This window comes from Taudactylus pleione, unplaced genomic scaffold, assembly GCF_031769625.1.
Source record: "Taudactylus pleione unplaced genomic scaffold, aTauple2 ptg002768l, whole genome shotgun sequence".
NCBI classification, from domain to species: Eukaryota; Metazoa; Chordata; class Amphibia; order Anura; family Myobatrachidae; genus Taudactylus; species Taudactylus pleione.
This window is the reverse complement of record NW_028287143.1, coordinates 28962-51031: the sequence shown is the minus strand read 5'-3', so window position 1 is coordinate 51031 and position 22070 is coordinate 28962. Positions and strand designations below refer to the sequence as shown.

The 22070-nt window shown below is 45.8% G+C and overlaps 1 protein-coding gene across 1 annotated transcript in view; it reads left to right on the top strand.

Annotated features, from left to right (window-relative positions):
* DOK4 (docking protein 4) overlaps positions 1–22058 on the top strand; it is a 30051-nt gene extending 7993 nt beyond the window's left edge. The window contains exons 2-8 of the mRNA XM_088466313.1: positions 6895–7002; positions 7171–7285; positions 7415–7534; positions 9476–9665; positions 15883–16018; positions 17459–17576; positions 21857–22058. Coding sequence (XP_088322439.1) covers positions 6895–7002; positions 7171–7285; positions 7415–7534; positions 9476–9665; positions 15883–16018; positions 17459–17576; positions 21857–21936 — 867 coding nt within the window. The 3' untranslated portion in view covers positions 21937–22058. The remainder of the gene's footprint in view (positions 1–6894; positions 7003–7170; positions 7286–7414; positions 7535–9475; positions 9666–15882; positions 16019–17458; positions 17577–21856) is intronic.
* Positions 22059–22070: the final 12 nt, after the last annotated feature.

Genomic DNA, 22070 nt, shown 5'->3' with positions numbered 1-22070 from the left:
CCATACCTTCCTAATCCTTCACTTACTGCATGTACTGTACAGTGACACCATACCTTCCTAATCCTTCACTTACTACATGTACTGTACAGTAACACCATACCTTCCTAATGCTTAACTTACTACATGTACTGTACAGTAACACCATACCTTCCTAATGCTTCACTTACTGCATGTACTGTACAGTGACACCATACCTTCCTAATCCTTCACTTACTGCATGTACTGTACAGTGACACCATACCTTCCTAATGCTTCACTTACTGCATGTACTGTACAGTGACACCATACCTTCCTAATGCTTCACTTACTGCATGTACTGTACAGTGACACCATACCTTCCTAATGCTTCACTTACTGCATGTACTGTACAGTGACACCATACCTTCCTAATGCTTCACTTACTGCATGTACTGTACAGTGACACCATACCTTCCTAATCCTTCACTTACTGCATGTACTGTACAGTGACACCATACCTTCCTAATGCTTCACTTACTACATGTACTGTACAGTGGCACTATGCCTTACCAATTCCTCAAAACCTTAATGTACTGTATGTGACACAATTAACTCCCTATTACTGCATCTACTGCTCATTGACACCATACCTTACTGCAAGTACTGTACAGTGACATAATTCCTTACTAATCCTCCTATTACTGCTTGTAATGTACAGTGACAATTACTTATTCATCTACAACTACTACATGTACTGTGACACAATTCCTTACTAATCCTCACATTACTGTATGTATTGTAGTCACTAACTTCCTTAGTAATTATCCTATTTATGCATGTACTGTACATTGACACATTTCCTTATTAATCCTTTAATACTGCAGTTACTGAACAGCAATGCAATTCCTTGTTCATCCCCTATAAATTCATGTACTGTACAGTTGTACCATAACATACTAATCCTCCAAGTACTGCATGTACTTTACCGTGACACAAGTTTTTATTAATCCACTATTATTTTATGTTTGTTACAGTGACACACAGCCTTACTAAACTTTATATTACTGCATGTATTGTACAGTGCTACAATTCATTACTAATATATTACTGCTAATACATTGACACAATCCCTTACTAATTCCCTATTACTGTTTGTTCTGTACAGTGACAATTCCTAATTAATCCTCTATTACTACTATTCCCCTATTACTCTTTGTACTGTACAGTGATATTGTTTATTTATCCTCTTATTTCATGTACTGTATAGTGACAATTCATTTCTAATCTGTATTATTGCATGCATTGTACAGTGATACAATTCCTTACTTATTACTGTACTATTGCATGTAATGTAGTGACTCCATAATCCTTTTATTGCTGCATATATTCTACATTGACACAATTATATTATAATCCTTCTATGAAAGCATTTATAGTGTTACATTTCTAAACATATTGCCTATTTATGAAATATACTATACAATTATGTAATTTCTTACTCATCCCCTATTACTGCATGCACTGTACATATACACAATTTGTAATAAACCCTCCAATTACTTCAATCATCTCATACTGTACAGTGACATAATTCCTTTCAATCATCCTAACTGCATGCACTCAATTACATACCAATCCTCCTATTACTTCATGTGTACTGTACAGGGACACACTTCCTTACCAATCCTCCTATTACTTCATGTGTACTGTACAGGGACACACTTCCTTACCAATCCTCCTATTACTTCATGTGTACTGTACAGGGACACACTTCCTTACCAATCCTCCTATTACTTCATGTGTACTGTACAGGGACACACTTCCTTACCAACCCTCCTATTACTGCATGTACTGTACAGGGACACACTTCCTTACCAATCCTCCTATTACTGCATGTACTGTACAGATACACACTTCCTTACCAATCCTCCTATTACTGCATGTGTATTGTACAGGTACACACTTCCTTACCAATCCTCCTATTACTTCATGTGTACTGTACAGGGACACACTTCCTTACCAATCCTCCTATTACTGCATGTGTATTGTACAGATACACACTTCTTTACCAATCCTCCTATTACTCATATACTGTACAGGGACACACTTCCTTACCAATCCTCCTATTACTCATATACTGTACAGATACACACTTCCTTACCAATCCTCCTATTACTTCATGTGTACTGTACAGGGACACACTTCCTTACCAACCCTCCTATTACTGCATGTACTGTACAGGGACACACTTCCTTACCAACCCTCCTATTACTGCATGTACTGTATAGGGACACACTTCCTTACCAATCCTCCTATTACTGCATGTACTGTACAGATACACACTTCCTTACCAATCCTCCTATTACTGCATGTGTATTGTACAGGTACACACTTCCTTACCAATCCTCCTATTACTTCATGTGTACTGTACAGGGACACACTTCCTTACCAACCCTCCTATTACTGCATGTACTGTACAGGGACACACTTCCTTACCAATCCTCCTATTACTGCATGTACTGTACAGATACACACTTCCTTACCAATCCTCCTATTACTGCATGTGTATTGTACAGATACACACTTCCTTACCAATCCTCCTATTTCTGCATGTGTACTGTACAGGGACACACTTCCTTACCAATCCTCCTATTACTGCATGTGTATTGTACAGATACACACTTCTTTACCAATCCTCCTATTACTCATATACTGTACAGGGACACACTTCCTTACCAATCCTCCTATTACTTCATGTGTACTGTACAGGGACACACTTCCTTACCAATCCTCCTATTACTTCATGTGTACTGTACAGGGACACACTTCCTTACCAACCCTCCTATTACTGCATGTACTGTACAGGGACACACTTCCTTACCAATCCTCCTATTACTGCATGTACTGTACAGATACACACTTCCTTACCAATCCTCCTATTACTTCATGTGTACTGTACAGATACACACTTCCTTACCAATCCTCCTATTACTCATATACCATACAGATACACACTTCCTTACCAATCCTCCTATTACTCATATACTATACAGATACACACTTCCTTACCAATCCTCCTATTACTCATATACTATACAGATACACACTTCCTTACCAATCCTCCTATTACTCATATACTATACAGATACACACTTCCTTACCAATCCTCCTATTACTCATATACTATACAGATACACACTTCCTTACCAATCCTCCCATTACTGCATGTACTGTACAGATACACACTTCCTTACCAATCCTCCTATTACTCATATACTATACAGATACACACTTCCTTACCAATCCTCCTATTACTCATATACTATACAGATACACACTTCCTTACCAATCCTCCTATTACTGCATGTACTGTACAGATACACACTTCCTTACCAATCCTCCTATTACTCATATACTATACAGATACACACTTCCTTACCAATCCTCCTATTACTGCATGTACTGTACAGATACACACTTCCTTACCAATCCTCCTATTACTCATATACTATACAGATACACACTTCCTTACCAATCCTCCTATTACTGCATGTACTGTACAAGGGACACAATGACTCATTAATCCCCTCTAATTACATGCATTGTACAGTGACCATTTTATTTTTTTTTACAAATCTTCCTATTATTGCATGTACTGTTCAGTGACAATTCCTTTAGTGTACATTATATATATTAAACTTCTACATAGTTAAATATTTATTACTAATCTACATGTGACCATGTACTATACAGTGATTGAATTTGTTTTTACTAATCCTTTAGCACTTCTTGTACTGTACAGTTACATATCTACTACTATCTTCCCAAATTACTACATGTAATTTACAGTTACTCAATCCCTACTAATTATCCTATTGCTTTATGTGCTATATTTTGACAGATTTCCTACTAATCACCTGTACTGTAATTGAATGTTCTGTACAGTGATACAATTCCTTAGAGATTATCCCATTGGTGCATGTACTGTACAGTGACACAATTTCTTACAAAGACTCCTATTACTACATGTTCTCTACAGTGACTGAATTCCTACATATTGTTCTACTACTACTCGTAGTGTACAGTGACACAATTCCTACTAATCTTTCTACTACTACTCGTAGTGTACAGTGACACAATTCCTACTAATCTTTCTACTACTACTCGTAGTGTACAGTGACACAATTCCTACTAATCTTTCTACTACTACTCGTAGTGTACAGTGACAATTCCTACTAATCTTTCTACTACTACTCGTAGTGTACAGTGACAATTCCTACTAATCTTTCTACTACTACTCGTAGTGTACAGTGACACAATTCCTACTAATCCTTCTACTACTACTCGTAGTGTACAGTGACACAATTCCTACTAATCTTTCTACTACTACTCGTAGTGTACAGTGACACAATTCCTACTAATCTTTCTACTACTACTCGTAGTGTACAGTGACACAATTCCTACTAATCCTTTGGTTACTGCATACTGTACAATAACACAAATGCTGTTAATCCTTCTATTATTGCATGTACTGTACAATTATACTATTACTCTATAATACTCGTAATATTGCATATACTGTATATTGCCACATGCTTACTAATACCTCATTACTGCATATACAGTACAGTGACACAATTCCTTTTTAATCCCTTTATGACTGCATGTACTATTCATTGATACAAGGAATTACGACATTTAATGTATAGGAACACAATTTCTTATAAATCCTCCTGCTACTGTATGTCCTGTACAGAGACACAATTTCTACCTAATCCCCTATTCCTACATATACTGTACAGTGACACAATTCCTTACTAATCCCCTATTCCTACATATATTGTACAGTGACACAATTCCTTACTAATCCTCTAAGGATTGTATATTGTGTAGGACTATACCGTGCTCAGTCTGGCTATTATTGTATATTGTGTAGGACTATACCGTGATCAGCCCGGGTATTGTATATCGTGTAGGATTGTATCGTGCTCAGCCCGGCTATTATTGTATATCGTGTAGGACTGTACCGTGCTCAGTCCGGCTATTATTGTATATTGTGTAGGACTGTACCGTGCTCAGTCCGGCTATTATTGTATATTGTGTAGGACTGTACCATGATCAACCTGGGTATTGTATATCGTGTAGTATTGTACTGTGCTCAGCCCGGCTATTATTGTATATCGTGTAGTATTGTACTATGCTCAGCCCAGGTACTGTATATCGTGTAGTATTGTACTGTGCTCAGCCCGGGTATTGTATATCGTGTAGTATTGTACTGTGCTCAGCCCGGGTATTGTATATCGTGTAGTATTGTACTGTGCTCAGCCCGGCTATTATTGTATATCGTGTAGTATTATACTGTGCTCAGCCCGGGTATTGTATATCGTGTAGTATTGTACTGTGCTCAGCCCGGCTATTATTGTATATCGTGTAGTATTGTACTGTGCTCAGCCCGGCTATTATTGTATATCGTGTAGTATTGTACTGTGCTCAGCCCGGGTATTGTATATCGTGTAGTATTGTACTGTGCTCAGCCTGGCTATTATTGTATATCGTGTAGGACTGTACCGTGCTCAGTCCGGCTATTATTGTATATCGTGTAGGACTATACCGTGATCAGCCCGGGTATTGTATATCGTGTAGGATTGTATCGTGCTCAGCCCGTCTATTGTTTGTATATTGTGTAGGATTGTACCGTGCTCAGCCCGGCTATTATTGTATATCGTGTAGGATTGTATCGTGCTCAGCCCGTCTATTGTTTGTATATCCTGTAGGACTGTACCGTGCTCAGTCCGGCTATTATTGTATATTGTGTCGGACTGTACCATGATCAACCTGGGTATTGTATATCGTGTAGTATTGTACTGTGCTCAGCCCGGGTATTGTATATCGTGTAGTATTGTACTGTGCTCAGCCCGGCTATTATTGTATATCGTGTAGGACTATACCGTGATCAGTCCGGCTATTACTGTATATTGTGTTGGACTATACCGTGATCAGTCCGGCTATTATTGTATATTGTGTAGGACTATACCGTGATCAGCCCGGGTATTGTATATCGTGTAGTATTGTACTGTGCTCAGCCCGGGTATTTTATATCGTGTAGTATTGTACTGTGCTCAGCCCGGGTATTGTATATCGTGTAGGATTGTACTGTGCTCAGCCCGGCTATTATTGTATATCGTGTAGTATTGTACTATGCTCAGCCCGGGTATTGTATATCGTGTAGTATTGTACTGTGCTCAGCCCGGGTATTGTATATCGTGTAGGATTGTACCGTGCTCAGCCCGGCTATTATTGTATATTGTGTAGGACTATACCGTGATCAGCCCGGGTATTGTATATCGTGTAGGATTGTATCGTGCTCAGCCCGGGTATTGTATATCGTGTAGTATTGTACTGTGCTCAGCCCGGGTATTGTATATCGTGTAGGATTGTACCGTGCTCAGCCCGGGTATTGTTATATATAACTTGGTTTTCATGGAGGTTACAGTTGGTATATTTGTTGGGAAACCACACAGGTCCATCAAGTTCAGTGTCTCATAAATTGTCATTGTGTTGAATCGGTAGAAATAAAACAGAATACCCCAGTGTGCCTGCTCCCAGTTCTGTCTGCCTTCCTGACCCCGATCATAGCAGCGGATAAGCATCACCTACACTTATAATTATAGCTACATTCTAACCACAGCTCGTCTTCCCTTACGGTACCGAACCCTCCTTGTGCTGGTGATGAACAAATGCCGGATTGGTAGCAGTGAATGCTCTTCTCTCTCCAACAGTGTAATATAGCGCTATACGCGATTACTAATCCAGATTTATTGACCTTGCACAGGCCCTACCTGCGCTCTGCTATCCCTGCACCCCAGCAGCTGGAGCTCCCGGCCTCCCTTAGCCTCTCACCAAGACATATCTGACCTCCAGCCTCCTCTCCTGCAGATATTCCGGCGTTGCTGGCTGGTGCTAAGAAAATCTTCCAGTAAAGGTCCCTGGAGACTGGAGAAATATCCTGACGAGAGGTCAGTCCTCCTGCGCACGTCCCCTAAGGTGAGAGTATTACACAGGAAGGTGACATCATGTGAGGCCAAGAGCTAGGCGTAATGGCTGCTCCCTGCGGCAGACCTATATCTGGCATTGGGCACTGCGCTTATGGCAGTGTGAGGGGGAACCGGGAATGTGGCCTCCAACCTCCACTGGAGTTTTGTGTCTCCCTAGGTGACGGAGATCAGTAACGTCAAGTGCATTATGCGGCTGCCAAAGGAGACTAAGAGGCAGGCAGTGGCCATTGTATTCTCTGATGACTTAGCCCGAACCTTTACCTGTGATTCAGGTGAGCTGCTGCCAGGCATGTGGGAGCCAGTTCCTGTCTTCTCGCCATTACACAGGCCAATAAGGGGGTGTACATAATGCACAGCACATTAATGGGGTGTCACCAGTACCATGGTCTCTCTATTGTCAGAGCTGGAAGCTGAGGAGTGGTACAAAGTCCTGTCCATGGAATGTCTGGGAACCAGAGTCAGTGACTGTAATCTAGGAGAACCGGATCTGCTGACTCCAGGGGTGCAAAGCGAGCAGTCAGGTGAGGAAGACAGGAGCCCTCTATCCCCCCGACAGAGTCCTTCCCAAACTACAAGGGGACGACAGAAACGTATTTGCTGCATCTTGTTATTACTCCTCCTTTATAAAGTACTAAGTGGCTACATACGACAGTAAGTCACTCACCAGTAATGTCTGTATAATATGATCATATATGTCATCCTTCCCTACACACTGAGCTCCCCCCTACTCTCCTCTCACAGTCATAGCTCCATGTACACTCTCCTCATAGGCACCAGTAATGTCTATGATCATACATGTCATCCTTCCCTACACACTGACCTCTCCTCTCACAGTCATAGCTCCGTGTGTAGGGAAGGATGATATGTATGATCATATACAGACATTACTGGTGACTATGACTGTGAGAGGAGAGGTCAGGGTGTAGGGAAGGAGGACATACAGGCAGGTGCATAAATATTGGGACATTGACAGAATTTTCATATTTTGGCCTCTATTCACCACCACAATGGCTTTGAAATGAAACAAACAAGATGAGCTTTACCTGCAGACTTTCAGATTTAATTTGAGGGTAATTACATCCAAATCAGGTGAACGGTGTAGGAATTACAATGGTATCTATATGTGTCTCCCACTTTTTAAGGGGCCAAAAGTAATGGGACTATCAACTCAAAAGCTATTTCATGGACAGGTGTGGGCTATTCCCTCGTTATTTCATTATCAATTAAGCAGGTAAAAGGTCTGGAGTTGATTCTAGGTGTGACATTTGCATTTGGAATCAGTTGCTGTCGATTCTCAATATGAGATCCAAAGAGCTGTCACTATCAGTGAAGCCATCATTAGGCTGAAAAATGAAAACAAACCCATCAGAGAGATAGCAAAAACATTAGGTGTGGCCAAATCAACTGTTTGGAACATTCTTAAAAAGAGAGAACGCACCGGAGAGCTCAGCAACACCAAAAGACCCGGAAGACCGCGGAAGACCAGATTAGAGTTTGCCAAACAACATCTAAAAAAGCCATTACAGTTCTGGAACAACATCCTATGGACAGATGAGACAAAGATCAACTTGTACCAGAGTGATGGGAAGAGAAGAGTATGGAGAAGGAAAGGAATTGCTCATGATCCAAAACATACCACCTCGTCAGTGAAGCATGGTGGTGGTAGTGTCATGGCGTGGGCATGTATGGCTGCCAATGGAACTGGTTCCCTTGTATTTATTGATGATGTGACTGCTGACAAAAGCAGCAGAATGAATTCTGAAGTGTTTCGGGCAATATTATATGCTCATATTCAGTCAAATGCTTCAGAACTCATTGGACGGCCCTTCACAGTGCAAATGGACAATGACCTGAAGCATACTGCAAAAGCAAACAAAGAGTTTTTTAAGGCTAAAAAGAGGAATGTTATGCAATTGCCAAGTCCATCCCCTGACCTGAATCCGATTGAGCATGCATTTCACTTGATGAAGACAAAACTGAAGGGAAAATGCCCCAAGCACAAGCAGGAACTGAAGACATTTGCAGTAGAGGCCTGGCAGAGCTTCACCAGGGATGAAACCCAGCGTCTGGTGATGTCTATGCGTTCCAGACTTCAGGCTGTAATTGCCTGCAAAGGATTTGCAACAAAGTATTAAAAAGTGAAAGTTAGATTTCGGATTGTTTAGTTTGTCCCATTACTTTTGGCCCCTTAAAAAGTGGGAGACACATATAGAAACCGTTGTAATTCCTACACCGTTCACCTGATTTGGATGTAATTACCCTCAAATTAAATCTGAAAGTCTGCAGGTAAAGCACATCTTGTTTGTTTCATTTCAAAGCCATTGTGGTGGTGACTAGAGGCCACAATCTGACAATTCTGTCAATGTCCCAATATTTATGCACCTGACTGTATATGATCATATACAGACATTATTGCTCATAGAGCCTGGACCTGTGACCGCCATTTCATTGCTATATTTCAGAACGTTTCAATGTCTTCTTGCTGCCTTCCTCAAACTTGGACGTACACGGAGAATGTAAGATGCAAGTAACAGAAGAAAATCTCTACCTCTGGGACCCACATAACCCACGCAGCAAGCTGCTGTCCTGGCCGCTCTGTGCCCTGCGACGATATGGAAGCGACTCCTCACGCTTCACTTTCGAGGCAGAAAGGTTAGAAACTTGTTGATATCTCTTGTTCTAAGATGTAGACATAAGTTGGTGTAAAGTTATGACTTTGGGTGTAGAGGGAGAGGCGTAACAGCAGTGCCAGTGTTACAGATGGTCCTTACTCCGTGTACAGTAGATGTGTTTTCTGACAGCTGTTCCAGTATCTACATTTGGCTGGATTCTCTTTTCTATGCTAACGCGTTTTGCCGATCAGAGTCAGTCTCCTGAGGCAGTGAGGAAGCCGAATACCGTCCATGAAATGTTACTTTTTTCGACACCACATAGTTACATTATTATTTATTTTAAATTCTTAGTTTAATGTCTTTTGGATTTCATTTTTTTATTGTTTAAGTCTATTATTTTATCATTTAATTTCTATTTATTATTTTAGAATTTTTATTTTTTTAAACTGATGTTTTTAGTGTATGCTTTTTTGATCTTCTGATGCGGAATATTTGCCCTGGTATTATGAGAGTCCTTTATAGGAGCGCTTTAACCCAAGACCCACCCGCAAATGTATTTTACAATTTGTTAATTTTAAACACTGTAGTTGTTCCTGATCCTGTCCGTCCACTTATTATAGTAACAAACTAGGACAAGGATATTTACATTATTAATAATTCAAAAAAGAGCACTGTTCCCCTTACTTTATTTTCGCTGTAGCTCATGATATTATGTAAAATTATGTTTTAGTTGGAGATTTGTCATTTATTAGGGTTTTATGCAGCACTGGGGATAACAGGATTTTGGTACTTACCGATAAATCCCTTTCTCCGATTCCATAGGAGACACTGGAGGCTTCATGTCAGTGGGGTATAGACTGTGCTAACTGGGAGCTGGCAGTTTAAAATTTAGAAAGCGTGACTAGCTGCTCCCCCTCTATACCCCCCTCCAAGCCCAGTCTTAGGAAACTGTGCCAGTGGGAGCTGGGAAACAAACAGAAGAGGAGGAGGTGAAGCAAGTACACGTAACAAACACAGAATGTGTAGAAGGTTCGAAAAACCGTAATTAAAAGAAACTCAAAACAGTCATAACATATGACAACCACCATGGCAGGAAGGAAACAGGAATTTGGTACTTACCGATAATTCCCCTGTGCTGTTTTCTCCTTCATCCACTAGGGGAAACTGGAGGCTTCATGACAGTGGGGAGTCCCAGAGCTCCCTTCACGGGTGGGAGAGCATTGATAACAGCACAGTCATACTGCGTTGCAGAGGCCGCAAACGTGTCCAATCGGTAAAACCGGACAAAAGTATGCCGGCCCGACTAAGTGGCCGCCCGGCAAAGTAACTCCATTGAAACCCCGCGAGCAGCCGCCCACGAGGAACCCACCGAGCGAGTGGAATGCGCTGTATTCGAAAGCAGAGGCTCCCTAAAGGAGGCCATATACGCCTGTCTGATTGTCGGACGTATCCAGCGTGCAAGCATCTGTTTGGAAGCCGGCCAATCAGGACGAGCTGCATCATACAAGACATACAGGACTGCAGCTCTACGAAAATCTGACTCTCTATCAACATAGATCCGGAGAGCTCCAACGATGTCCAAGGATCTAGATGCTGGTGAATCCTGCGGAAGAACCGGCACCACCAGGTTGGTTTATGTGGAATGCAGAAACCACGTTAGGAAGAAAAGCCATTCTCGTACGAAGTTCTGCCCTATCTCCATGAAAAACCAAGTATGGAGGACGACAGGCGAGAGCCCCGAGTTCCGACACCCTTCTGGCCGAGGCCAGAGTGAGGAGAAGTACCACCTTCCATGACAGGTACTTCAATACCACAGTCTCTAACGGTTCAAACAGAGAAGACTGCAAGAAAGAAATTACGATATTTAGATCCCATGGAGCCGTATGAGGTACAAACGGTGGTTGTAAACGGATAACCCCTTGCAGAAAAGTCTGAACATCTGGGAGTAAGGCCAGTTTTTTCTGGAAGAAAACATACAGTTCAGAGACCTGAACCTTCAGGGATCCCAGACGTAGTTCCGCTGAGAAGCCCGCCTGCAGGAAAAGCAGGAGTCTGGATACCCTAAAATTTGTAGGAGGCGATCCCCACCATTCACACCAAGTTACGTAAGCCTTCCAAATGCGGTGGTAGTGTTTGGAAGTAACTTCCTTCCGGGCCCCGGAGCATAGTAGGGATTTACAGTTGATGGGATCCCCTTTTGCAGTAGTATTGCCCTTTCAATAGCCATGCCGTCAAACGCAACCGCCTTAAGTCTGGATAGACTAAAGGATTCTGTTGTAAGAGATCTTCTCTCAGAGATAGGGGCCACGAATCGTCGATCAGCAGAAGGCAGAGGTTGGAATACCAAGCTCTGTGAGGCCAATCCGGAGCCACTAATAGAACCTTGGATCTCCCCCTCTTGATGCGTTGTAGTAACCGAGGCAGAAGAAGAAATGGCGGGAATAGATGGACAAATCGGAACCTCCATGGTGTTGAGAGTGCGTCCACTGCCATGGCCTCCGGGTCTCTCGTCCAAGAGCAGTACAGAGGCAGTTGATTATTTTGCCTGGACGCCATGAGATCGACCTGCGGAAGGCATCACCTTTGGACAAGTTGTTGAAACACCTGGGGATGGAGCACGCACTCCCCATGATGCACATCCTGACAGCTGAGGTAGTAGTCTGCTTCCCAATTTTCCATGCCTGGAATGAATATTGCCACAGCTTACTGTTCCGCCCAGAGCAGGATGCGGCTTACCCCATTCATTGCCGCCCAACTTCTGGTGCCGGCTTGACTGTTTATATACGCCACCGCTGTGGTGTAGTCTGACTGGACTCTTACGGCTTGACTACACAACAGGTGATGAGCTAACTGAAGAGCATAGAACACTGCCTGTAATTCTAAGATGTTTATCGGCAGAATCGCCTCTTGTGAGGTCCAGTGGCCCTGGAAGTGGTTCTCCAGGGTCACTGCCCCCACCCTGTCAGACTCGCGTCTGTGGTGAGGAGAGTCCCTATCCCACACTCCGAACCTCTTGCCCTCCAATAGTTGAGACGAGCTCAGCCACCAGAGAAGAGATATCAGAGTCTTGGGATTTAGCTTCATGCGCTGGTGAAGGAAAAGATGGGATCCTGACCATTGGGAGATGAGGTCCAGCGGAAACGGCCTGGAGTGGAAACGACCGTAGGGAATGGCCTCGATAGTCGCCCCCATCTTCCCGAGGAGTCGTATGCAGAATTGCACCGATGCTCGCCGATGTTGAAGAACCAGCCTCACCATCTCCTGAATGGAAGCTGCCTTTTCCTGAGGAAGACAGACCTTCTGACAAACCGTGTCCAGGATCATCCCCAGAAACTGTAACCTCTGAGTCAGCTGCAGATGGGACTTGGGAAAGTACAGGATCCACTTGTGTCGTATTAGGAGTCTGTGAGTCACTACGATGTTCTGTAGTAACTGATACGTGGACGATCTCCTTCTGGAAGCTCAGAGAAGGGACAATCGTGAGCCCCTGTGTCCGAAGGAGACCCATCATCACTGCCATTACTTTGGTGAATACTCTGGGGGCCGATGACAATACGAAGGGCAAGGCCCGAAACTGGAAATGTGAGTTCCGAATGGCGAATCGTAGAAATGCCTAGTGAGGCGGCCAGATTGGAATGTGCAGGTAAGCATCCTTGATGTCTAGAGACACCATGAATTCGCCTTCCTCTAGTCCCGCAATGACAGATTGAAGGGACTCTATCTTGAACCTGAATACTTTTAAGTAGGGATTGAGATCCTTCAAGTTCAGAATAGGTCTGACCGATCAGTCTGGCTTCAGGAACCACAAACAAACTGGAGTAGAATCCCTGTTTGTCTAAGTTCCCATGCATGAAATCAAGCTCATGTAATGGTCCATCGCTTCCTGTAGTACGACACTCCTGTCGCTGGAAACTGGCAAACCTGTGGTGAAAATCCGTGGAGGTTGTTGGAACTGGAAATAGAGTTTGTATTCCTGAGTGACGAGGTCCCAAACCCAGGCATCTGGACAAGCTTCTGCCCATACTTCGCTGAAGTCCCGAAGACTAGCTTCCACCCTGGGGTCCCCCAGGTGAGAGGGAAACCAGTCATGCACTGGGTTTAGTGGTGGACTTGGTGTCCTGTTGAGCAGAGGGTGCTGCGGATCTTCCACAGCCCCTGGAACCACGAGAGGTTTAGGTCCTCCTCTGGAGCAGCCTGTGAATCTTCCCGGGGCATGAAAGGACTGAATGGAGGTCCAGAATAGGGCTTATGAGGAGCTGGAGCAGCAGATGGGAGATAAGTAGACTTACCCCCAGTAGCCTGGGAAATCCACTTATCCAGTTCTGGGCCGAATAGAACATTGGTGGAAAATCTACCTTTCACAGGCACTCTTTTTGATTCAGCATCTGCCTGCCACTGTCGAAGCGAAAGCGCCCTGCGTGCTGATACTGCAAAGGCCGACATTCTAGAGGCGAGATTACAAACATCTTTCCGAGATAGGAAGCCGATTCCACTATATGTTTTGCTAAAGGAATAAGGTCCTCAGCGGGGAGTTGAGCCCGTAGTCCGTCGGCTAGCTGTGTAGCCCAAGTTTCTATCACCTTGTCGGCCCAGCAGCCCACTATTGCTGGACGAAGAGTCACGCCTGCTGCTGTATATACGGACTTTGCGGAGTTCTCCAACCTCCTGTCCGATGGTTTCATTAACGAGATGGCCCCGGAAACGGCAGCATAGTCTTTTTGTACAGACGAGAGACTGAGGGATCTACCGCAAGAGGAGTCTCACATAACTTCCTGCTGTCTGCCGGGAAAGAGTAGGCGGACAAGAACCGACGGGATACCTGGAATCTTTTATCCGGGTGTTCCCAAGCCGCGGTCAGGAGAGAATCTAGTTCCTTTGATAGCGGAAAAGAGACAGCTTGTCTTTGCTTTTTTAAAAAGGATGGCTGTGCAGGACCCTGGTCCTCCTCCTCTATTTTTAACACCTCGCGGATTGCTGAAATAAGCGCCTCTACCCCCTGGGACACAGGTTCTGGCTCCTCCTGAAGCTCCCCAGAGTCCTGTGCATATTCCCCTTCCTCTAGAGCGGGCATATCCTCAGTCCTCCAGTCGGAAGACTCAGAGGATGAGGGTAACAGTCTCTTCTTGGAGATCTGTGGAGAATGAACCTCGGACGGGGCATGGGACAGTGCCATGGCTTTTGTGAGCCCTTCCATAGATTTTGCTTGGGACGGCACCCAGGCCGGTTCCTCTAGAGTAGTCGCTTGAGACCTGGAAACCTCTCTATCCTTAAGAGAAGACATAACAGTTATGAATTGCGCCGCCCATGTCGGTGTTTCCTGCACCAGAGTTTCAGCAGATTGCTCTGTATCACGCTTTTCACACTACAGGGAGATAGATGATTGGCCATGTGTACATTCTCAGCACATTTTGCGCAAGTAAAGGACTTCTGTGAAGCCTTAGAGCCCCTTCCAGCCATGGTACACAAACACTGAAAACGCACACAGCACAGTAGCGTAGTGGACAGTGAACCAGGCAGAGACTGAGATGCAGAGAGGAGGGCAGAGGGGGCCCTACTAGCGCTCCTAGCAGTGCTAGAAAACACTAGGCACAGAGTTAAAGCTAATTACTGTGCACCAAAGCTCTCTTGACCAGCCCAACCCCACCGATCACTCACAGTTCCAGGGTAAGCGGTCTCCGTCTCAGCGCTAGACATAGGGATCTCTGCAGCAGGAATCCGTGTAATAGCCGCCAGCATGTGTGGATGCAATGGGGATGCTGGGAGCAAGGAGCGGATACACGGAGATGGGCTTGTGTGATATTTGCCTGGGTGATATCTGAACCTCGGATAGGCATCGGATAGGCCCGGTAGTGTCACAAGGAATGTGCTGCCGCTGTCAGACGGCTCCTTAAGCTGAATTAGCGTCAGAATTGGCGCTTGTTCCCGAGGGAGATGAGGCTACATCTGCCTAATCCTGCAGTGAGCAGCCAATAATGTTTAGATTGTGTTCTCAGAAATACAGCTCGCAGTTCTCTCTCATTCTAACACATTACAGCGCAGTACACGGAAATCCTCGCCAGGTATAGGAAGCTACAACAGGTAGCACCAGACTTCTTATAGCTCAGGAAAACCTGTCGTAGGTGGCGGTATCTCGATACGGAATGATTTGCCATTATGCAGACGCCATATTAATAATATATTATTGAACCTGCTCCTCTTACAATGGGTGCTGTCTAGGGAGAGCTCTTGTCATATTACAGACATCTATTGGATTGTAGGGTGTGTGGAATCAGCGAAGGACTGTACACCTTCCAGACGCACGAGGGACAGCAGATCTACCAGCGAGTTCACAAGGCTGTCCTAACGCTGGCCCAACAGCACAAGAGCCTCCTCCAGATGGAAAGCAATTCCCGGGTGAGAGACGTTACCTGTCTGACGTGACCCTCCTCACCGTCCCCATACAGATTTGACGTGACCCTCCTCAGTCTCCATACAGATTTGACGTGACCCTCCTCACCGCCTCCATACAGATGTGACGTGACCCTCCTCACCGTCCCCATACACCTGTGACGTGACCCTCCTCACCGCCCCCATACAGATGTGACGTGACCCTCCTCACCATCCCCATACAGATGTGACGTGACACTCCTCACCGCCCCCATACAATGTGACGTGACCCTCCTCAGCCTCCATACAGATTTGACGTGACCCTCCTCACCGCCTCCATACAGATGTGACGTGACCCTCCTCAGTCTCCATACAGATTTGACGTGACACTCCTCACCGCCCCCATACAGATGTGACGTGACCCTCCTCACAGTCTCCATACAGATTTGAGGTGACCCTCCTCACCGCCTCCATACAGATGTGACGTGACCCTCCTCACCGTCCCCATACACCTGTGACGTGACCCTCCTCACCGTCCCCATACACCTGTGACGTGACCCTCCTCACCGCCCCCATACACCTGTGACGTGACCCTCCTCAGTCTCCATACAGATTTGACGTGACTCCTCACCGCCCCCATACAATGTGACGTGACCCTCCTCAGCCTCCATACAGATTTGACGTGACCCTCCTCACCGCCTCCATACAGATGTGACGTGACCCTCCTCACCGTCCCCATACACCTGTGACGTGACCCTCCTCACCGCCCCCATACAGATGTGACGTGACCCTCCTCACCATCCCCATACAGATGTGACGTGACACTCCTCACCGCCCCCATACAATGTGACGTGACCCTCCTCAGCCTCCATACAGATTTGACGTGACCCTCCTCACCGCCTCCATACAGATGTGACGTGACCCTCCTCAGTCTCCATACAGATTTGACGTGACACTCCTCACCGCCCCCATACAGATGTGACGTGACCCTCCTCACAGTCTCCATACAGATTTGAGGTGACCCTCCTCACCGCCTCCATACAGATGTGACGTGACCCTCCTCACCGTCCCCATACACCTGTGACGTGACCCTCCTCACCGTCCCCATACACCTGTGACGTGACCCTCCTCACCGCCCCCATACACCTGTGACGTGACCCTCCTCAGTCTCCATACAGATTTGACGTGACTCCTCACCGCCCCCATACAATGTGACGTGACCCTCCTCAGCCTCCATACAGATTTGACGTGACCCTCCTCACCGCCTCCATACAGATGTGACGTGACCCTCCTCAGTCTCCATACAGATTTGACGTGACCCTCCTCACCGCCCCCATACAGATGTGACGTGACCCTCCTCAGTCTCCATACAGATTTGACGTGACCCTCCTCACCGCCTCCATACAGATGTGACGTGACCCTCCTCACCGTCCCCATACAGCTGCATGTCCTGTCTCTCTTTTCTAGCGCCTGAACAAGGAGGCAGAGAATGGGCATCATCCTGGAGCCGGCACCTCCATGCTTCCCCGTAGTGCATACTGGCATCATATTACCAGTGGCCAGACCAGCACGGAGTCTTCCAGCCGTAAGTGCCACACACAACCCTTCATGACATACATAACATGGAAACGGTATGTAATACCGACAAACGGGACCCAGGCTGGCAGAATCCAGACACCTGGATCCCGACAGGGTTAACATACCGACACTTGTCGGTCGGTATGCTAACCCTCCCCCTCTCCCAACCCTCCCTGGTGCCTGACCCTACCCTCTCCCCCACCTCGCTACTTACCTGCGGCACCCCGGCGTCAGTATACTGACGCCGGTATTGTAAGCGTCGGCATCCCCTCCGCCGGAATGCCGAACGCATACCACATAACTCATTGATGCCTATTTCTTAACGATTACTGTTCTCCATGTATAATGTAGGGCGTTAGGTGTTTGCACACATACATTGTATGTCATTAGCGTGTTATCCCAGTGCAGAAAGAGCAGGTAAATCTCAGATGTGAGTGGGGGGCACAGGACACGCGTGGTCATACAGTGACAGGAACATGGACTCCACCTCTATACATAGATGACCAGGGAGGCTGGAAGCTGCGTCAGGTCTACCATTATGTCCCTCCATTCCCGAGAATGGACCATTGCGTCATGGCATGTCGCCGCAGATATCGGTAATGCTAACCCCACCATGACCCCAGGACCTGCATCGCTGCGTGGACTGATCCTCTTTACATTTGTGGGTGCGCAAATTGCTCCACAATCAGAGCTGCAATCTTTTTTTACTGGTAAAAGACCTTCTGCGCCTAAGAATCCAGGAGCGCTCCCAGATGTATCATTTGCTGTGTTGGAGAAAGTGACGACTTTTTCCAATTGACAATCCAACCATGCTGCTTTAGGCAGGCCACTGTCAGCTGGAGATGATGACGTATTACCACCTGAGACTGTGCCAATATTAGAATTCTGCCATACTTGGACGATCTCCTGACTCCTTGTCGCCTGAGAAGAGCAGTCATGACTGCCATTATCTTGGTAAACACCTGAGGAGCTGTGGACAAACCAAAGGGTAGAGCCTGAAATTGGTAATGTTGCTGATGAACAGCAAATCGTAGAAACCTTTGATTGAATAGTGCTATAAGCACATGCAGGAATGCATCTTGTCTAGGGAAACCATAAAATTCCCAGGTTCCATAGCCAGCATAATTGACCGCAGGGTTTCCATACAGAACTTGTGTACATGAACAAATTTGTTGAGATGCTTTAGATTCAGGATAGAGCGTTGAAACCCATTTGGTTTCTGAGTCAAAAACAGATTTGAATAATAGCTCCTTCCTTGTTGAACCAAGGGAACCGGAATGATCACTCCTGAACCCAACAAAGTCTGAATAGCTTTCTGGAGGGCCAGGGCTTTGACAGAGCTTGCTAGGGGATTTGGGCCAAAGAATTTCTGGGGAGGATGTCCTCGGAAAGTGATTGCATATCCCTGAAAGACCACTTCTCTGACCCAGGCATCTGCTGTTATCTGATGTCAAGTGTCGCAAAACTGAAGAAGTCGGCCCCCCACTATGAGGGGACCTGGCCCATCAGGCTGAAGTTTTGTCATCCAGCTTGGTAGCTGGACGTCTGGTTGACCAAGACTTCCTTGCTTGTTGTGGCTTGTTTGTCCTAAGGGAAGGACAAAGGGACGGTATTTTTCCAGGCACTCTACTTTCCCTTTCAGTCCTTTCGATCTCTAGGAATTACTTATTTTAATAGTTTGATGGTGGCTATGTTTGCAGCTTCAAATTCTGCTGGGCTGCCATCATCTTATCTAACTCTGGACTAAACAATCTTTTACCCAAAAAAGGCAGGGATTCTAGATCTTTCTTGGAACCCACATCTGCCTTCCAGGACCTTAACCAGAGGGCTCTGCGTGCCACAATTGAGGCTACCGACGCCCTAGATCCCATAATTCCTGCGTCCATTGCAGCATCCCCTATGTAAGATGCTGCCTCTCGCATAAGAGAAAAATAAGACAGTTGTTCTCTCATAGAAGAGTGGATGGCGGCATTAGAAGAGACTATGCCAGATGCTATGGCCTTGGCCACCCAGGCAGTCGCCGTAGCCGGCTGCGTAATTGCACCAGATAAACAACTGACTTTAAACAGGTTTCCAACCTTTTATAAGTAGCATCCTTCTTTAAGAAAGGTTGCGGACGGAATGGGCAATAGGGAACCCTTAATCAAATGAGTCACGTGCGCATACACCATGGGAGAGACCTCCCATTTATCACATTCACTTACTGGAAATGGTTCCATGCTACAAAGAAGTTATCCTGGTTATATCCGCCTATCCGGGGTATTCCATGAAACAGCCATGAGTTCTGAAGCTGTTCAGACTTGAGGAAACTCATCCTTAATCACCTTCTATGGTCTAAAGAGCGGAGCTTTAGCCCTAGGAGGTGCCTTTTCATCTTCTAAATTTAAAATAGATTTAACCGCTCTCACCAGAGAGGGAACATCCACAGAGACAGGACAATCCTCCTCCTCCTCAGATACCGATTCCGAGGAGGAAACCTGAGCAACATCCGAGTCTAAAGGCTGGGCGGAATGACGCAATGATCTCTTCCGACCCTGAACCTTAGTGGTTACCAATCTATCCGCCTGTCTAGGTTTAAAGAGCGACAGACTGTAGAACCATACCCTGTGAAGAATGAGCATAAGCATCCATCCAAGATGGATATCCAAGACATAGCAGCTTGCAACGGTTGTGGAAATTCCATAGTAGGTGGTAGTATAGGTGCCACTAAATGCGTTAGCACCTGTGAAAAGAAAGGACACCCGCAGTGGCTCTTGCACAGGAGCTGGTACACTGGGTTGATATGTGTATTTCTTATTGTAAGATTCCATCATACCATCCTGTATGAAATCCTGAGGAGACATGTAAATCCTGTCAGGCAGGCCTATCAGCCTCATGTTTCCCGTTGATCTTTGACAATGCAAATGCGACTTTTAAACAAGGATATAGAAGGAACCCCACCACGTGCACAGAGAAATGAGGAACAATAGTGATATAAAAAGAAGTAACAGACAGACAGAGCAGCGCTAGTACCAGGTCACATACAATGCAGATACAACTTTTAGTTGAAAATGAGCTCTGAATCAACTGTTCAAAACCCTATTAGAGTTGATTGATAGGATATAGAGCGTTATATACCTTGCCCCTGGGGGAGAGGTATACAGGGAGATCCCAACACCTCCTGAGACCAAACCACTTTCATAGAGCACAAACAGTGAGCGTCGCATATACAGAGGTGGGCAGAGCGACCCAGACGCACAAAACTTCCATAGCCCGGCCCTGGGTCGGGGCAGGGGCTGCCGGGGTGAGAGCTGTCCTCCCCTATGCTGCACAAACCAATCTGATACGTTGGCCTCTCAGAAACAGAATGCATCTGAAGCCCGTCCCCGGTGCCAGGTGATTATGGTCCCGATGGCCTATTTGGGAGCGGTGAACTGGGCCTCACTGCCGCAGCTTCCATACATCTCCCATGCTGGAAGCCCGGACTAGCTTGCTCTTACCAGACTTCCCCCAGGTTCTCCCGTTGCAGTCCAGGTTATGGCATCGCAATTTAGTACGCTCCGCCGTGACCCTGCCGAAATCACTAGACCACACAGGTTACTGGTGCTGCAGCGCCGGTGGGGGTAGATGTAGATGGAGTCGCAGCATGGGTATTTTAGAAGACACCCTGCTGCTAAACTCGTGGGAGTAAATTTACTAAAGTGAGTTTTTAGAAGCGAGATTTAGAAGAGATGTTGCCCATAGCAACCAATCAGATTCTACTTAACATTTAACTAGCACCTTCTAGAAGATAAGAGCTAGAATCTGACTGGTTGCTATGGGCAACATCTCCACTTCTAAAACTCTCACTTTAGTAAATTTGCCCCATAGAGTTCAAGGGAAAAACAAACAAAGCAGAAACTTGGGACTGTTTTCAGTCCCGTACTGTTATAACGGTGCGTCTCCTGCAGCACCAAACGAAAAACTGAGTAGGTAGGTTTCTGTCCTCCCTGAGCTCGCCTTAGGACACCTGTGTTACGGTTTGACAGGTGTACCCCCAGCCCCCCCCCACAAAAAAAAAAAAAAATCTGACATGGTACAGCATTCCCATTCTGTACTGCCTGCTGTGCAAACTGTGCCCCCCCACAAATCCCCCGTTACCAGCCAATGGGGGATACAGAGCAGTAATAAGGCTGGCCCTCGTTCCTGTCACTCTATAACCCAACATGCCCAGTGTCCCCCACAGACTGAAGGAGGAAATCTAGCAGTGCCAGCCCGGCCGCCATCTGCCCCAGTACTCACAGCTGATGATAACATTTTGTGTTACAGGACCGCACAGCGGCAGAGATTCAGATCCAATTACTAGACGGATGTTTGCTCGGAAACTGCCCACATCAGCCTCACAGTGACCAAAACAGCCTCTGTCTGTGGGATTGTACCCCCCCACGCGGGAGAAGACGCCTGTACTGAATGCGGAGAGCACATTTCTGTATAAAGCCAATTTTGCACTATAAAGAACCATTTTGTGTTGCATAGTGTGTGT